The sequence below is a fragment of the Tachypleus tridentatus genome, chromosome 1 (assembly GCF_004210375.1).
Source record: "Tachypleus tridentatus isolate NWPU-2018 chromosome 1, ASM421037v1, whole genome shotgun sequence".
Taxonomy (NCBI): Eukaryota; Metazoa; Arthropoda; class Merostomata; order Xiphosura; family Limulidae; genus Tachypleus; species Tachypleus tridentatus.
In genome coordinates, this window is record NC_134825.1 from 14,720,304 (window position 1) to 14,724,703 (window position 4,400).

The 4,400-nt window shown below is 30.0% G+C and overlaps 1 protein-coding gene across 1 annotated transcript in view; it reads left to right on the forward strand.

Annotated features, from left to right (window-relative positions):
• The window catches only part of LOC143225567 (crustacean hyperglycemic hormones-like), a 4,860-nt gene extending 2,073 nt beyond the window's left edge, over nt 1-2,787 (forward strand). The window contains exons 2-4 of the mRNA XM_076455298.1: nt 1,259-1,308; nt 1,578-1,789; nt 2,581-2,787. Coding sequence (XP_076311413.1) covers nt 1,259-1,308; nt 1,578-1,789; nt 2,581-2,695 — 377 coding nt within the window. The 3' untranslated portion in view covers nt 2,696-2,787. The remainder of the gene's footprint in view (nt 1-1,258; nt 1,309-1,577; nt 1,790-2,580) is intronic.
• The last annotated feature ends 1,613 nt before the right edge of the window (nt 2,788-4,400 follow it).

Sequence of the window (4,400 nt, forward strand, 5' to 3'; positions counted from 1 at the left end):
GTTATCTTTGGCATGGCCAGGCATGTTCGGGCGGGCAACTCAAACTGAGGGACGCGGGTCTGACTCCCCGTGCCGCAAATATCCTTCCCTTTTAGCCGTAGGGTATTATAATGACGATCAATCTCACTATTCGTTAGTAAAAGCGTAGCCCAAGATATGGGTGGTGATGACTGGTTGCCTTCCCTCTAGTCTTACACTGCTAAATTAGAAACGGATAGCAGAGATAGCCCTCGAGTAGCTTTGTGCGAAAAACAATCTAACAACGTTTGTGTTGTTTTTTCAATTAATATTAACGCCATTTCAGAATTTAAAAACGAATGAAATGCTGATTACATAATAAGTGATGCTCTTAAGTGGATATCAAAAAATAAATAAAACATAGATAACATACTTTATACAATAAACTTTTAAATATATTATTGGATTGAAGTTTAATACGAATAAATGGCTGATTTTTAATTTAAAATGGAAATATTGTTTTTAATTCTAATGTCTACTGTGTTACTAGTAACTGTAACAGAAATAACGAAAATCTAAACATTATTTTTGATATCATCACCTTATAGATAAATTCGGCGACTAAACAAAAGTAATGAGAAAAATCAATTTAATATTCTGTAAGTCATAAAAGAACTGTACATCTTCATGTAATTAGAATCTAATTGTATTTAGCTATAATCAATTGTAAAAAGAGAAGAAATACACATGTTACTATTGAATAAGCTTCGTGCTTCTCCGGTAATAATGTAATATCAAACTCTTTATAATAAGAAGTAAATAAATAATACACAGAGACTCCCAGAGGTAGTTCTTGTTCGATGCTATTCGTTTCTAAATATGGAATAGAAGAAAACAGAGATTTACACTCAAATCGTGACAAACAACTATAAGAAACTCTTAAATAAAAATTTTCTGGTAAAAGAGTTCTACATATTAAGGTTGTCTTTCTTTATTGCTACTAGCCACTCTTGCAGCAGTTTCCAAGTAAGAATTACTTCAATTCTTCATACAACGATACGAGAAATGTAATTATGGTGTTTAAAACATATGGGAATTAGTGGGAAGTATGGTATTGAATTAGGACGTGAATGAATTAATAATGACATTTAGAGACCAGTGAAGAGAAACTTTCTTCTCGGGTGACATTTTCTTCCATTTCTTTATAATTCTCTTGGGTCTTTTGAATTGAGCAATAACAGGTTAATCCGATGACAGATAGGTATAAAAGCTTAGGATATCTAACTGTTTTCTCATTCAGAATCTTCCACTCACCAACATCACAGTGTTCTTCAACCAGAAATCTGTATGGTAAGCTTATTTCTCACTCTCGTGGGTTGATTTGATGGTATTATAAGCGTGTTATTTTACATTATAATTATTCAGAATTTATTAGAAACCAGTTTGATATAAACTCTTTGGTGACATATCTACTGATATTCTATATTCTCGTTACAGCAACCTTAACGCTTATTTTTTTTTTGCAGAATCACTAATAACAGTTTAATAAACAATAAAATAACTCACGCTTAGGTTTTAGGCTTTCAAACTCAACAAAACATTATTTCGTTTATTTGCAGATGCCAATGACCATGTTTTTATCACTTCCATCTGCTGTATTATTAACGTTCCTTCTAACAACTTCATGTTATTCCCAGTTAAGTGAGAAACGTGGTTTTACTGACCAAGGATGTATGGGAACTTACGACAGTACCAAGCTTGCTCGGTTGAATCGAATCTGTGAAGAATGTTATAATGTTTACCAGGTTCCACTCATTCACAAATCCTGCAGGTAATTTTTAAGAACTGGTTATTATAGAACTTTAACAGTTAGACAGAGTCTCAAAAAGACCAGTGGATACAGCCCTCGACTTTCACTCTGGGGGTTGTGATTTGGAATTGCCCTTACCTAACATATTCGTCCTATATGGTTTTCCAATGGGCTAGCCATCGAGGTATAAAATATCTATCCTTACAAATATATTGGTCAACACCGAATTATTTAGGACTAAAGTATAAAAAGATAAAAACTGGGTGAAAATAGATGAAACTGTGAACGTGTGTGAGCTTTAACGATAAAAATAATATGAAAATTGATCAGTATTTGCTCTTAAATTTTATACTAACCTTGTGTTCTTGATTTTCTAATATTACCTAGACACATATAATAAAACTATATCAAAATATATCATTAAGTAAGTAAAGACTAGTTTTATCAAGATGATGTCAGGTTCCAGAAACCTCTACTTCTCCAATTTCAAATAGAACCATAGCCTTAGGCTCCACCGGTAAAGTTAGCGGTAAAGTTACGTTGATATAAATCTATTGTTACACACTTTACAATTTTCTGTGGTTTCTCATAAATAACACATTTCTGTTATTTCCTTGAAGATTCTGTACTTGATTCTTGAAAGATTAAAATAAAATAAAAAAATGTTTCGTATATAATTATACTCAAAGAAGATATGTTAGAAATATACCCTATTCCTTGTTACAATAAATAATTTTGTTATTAATTTATGTTTCACAGAAGAGAAAAGAGTAAGGGATATAGTGTTAAATATCTTAAATCTTTTTGTTCAGATCGAACTGCTTCAAGAACGAAATGTTCACCGACTGTATCAAGGTTCTACTTCTTGAGTCTGACGAACAACAATTAAATAGTATGGTGGGAGAATTATTTGGAAAAAGGAAGTAATATCTTCTGCTGAAATGGAATATGTTAGCTTGATAACTTGATCCAATCTTCTGTTCAATTCATGAAATAAAGGCAGCATATTTAAAGATATATTTCTAAGGATTGTTGGCTATGTTTTATAAAAGTAAATTACAGCCAATTTCTCTTTATATTGTGACATTACCACCTATCATGCGATGGAAGCAAAGTACCAAAAAATTGAAATTTTTTGCAATGTAATATATTGAAAAATATTAATAAATTCACAGAACATAGAAACACAGATTTTAAAAAAATAAACAACTTTAGATTATCATCAACAAGGAATAAAAAGATAAAGTTCAAATTTATGAGCACAGATATTTTAGAAGTTAAAAAACATTCAGAAGTACTTTTTATATATATTTTTACAAGTTACACAATATTAAATAACTTATTTATTTTTTCTTTTGATGTCGTATTTTGTGGATACTATGAGTGAATTATATACATAAATCTCTAACTTTAACTCTAACACAAAAATTTATGAACTTATCGTTTCATATGCGTTTCAACATACGTCGTCACCATATTTCCTCTCCATCTGTCTAATTATTGACTGATATTTCTTGATCAGCTTATATAACTTCATTTCAATGCTTTACACTACTTCCAATCCTACCGAGATTCGTTTGTTAAGTTACATTTTGTTGTGTTTCTTTCCTGTTACGAAAACAGTATATAAAAAAACAATATACACATAAGAAACATTAATCTGTCATTTTAACTGGCTACTATCTAGCCACGTGGAAAAAAGCAATAATCACTGTAATATCTATAAAACAAATAAACAGATTAAATCCAGGAAATTTTAGCTCCATTAGTTTGTTACGCTATCTTTGTAATCTTATGGAAAAAATAACATCAATCAATGTTACACTGTATTAACTATGTAAATAATTTAAAATAATCAAGCCACATTAGATGTATTTTTAGATGTTAAAAGGATTTGATAGGGACTGATATAATGCCATAAAATATAAATTAAAATAGGAAAATATTAATGAAACTATAATCACATGGATATAGAACTTTTTAGCCGATAAAACTGACAATATTAAATATTTTTATAACGATACGCAATCAGAAACATTTAATATTAGTGTAGAAGTCAAATAACTTTAACACGTCAGAATATAACCTTATAACACCACAAATACAACGAAACAGAGAAATAAGTTTAGCCCGAGGCTTCAAAAATTTACTCACGTAAATTTCATACATAAATTTAGCAACCTATTCGTTTGAAATGAATTACCTTTGAAATATGAAAATATCAAAAATGGTGATAAATACACTATCATTATCATATGCAAATAAACGAAATAACATTTATATAAAGTTTAGAGCTCTAGAATGAGAGCATAATATACTTTGGGTTTCTTTTAACCTGTAACGTGCAATTCTGCCAAAATATTAAACAATTGACTCACTAAAATTTGATTATAGAATATTGCTGGATTGTGAACCAGAATATGAAAATGGTTATATATCGTTGGGTTTCTATACTTTTCTGTCATTAAATCATTCATCTATTACTTAACTCACAGGGCCTGATAGAAATGTGTAAAATATGGAAAAATTACTCCTGTTTGATGTTTTACCGACTTGAAGCTGTGATTTTGTGGTTATTATTATATTCACATCCTACTTTAATACGTACTTGAGACAACTTCTGTCATAAATG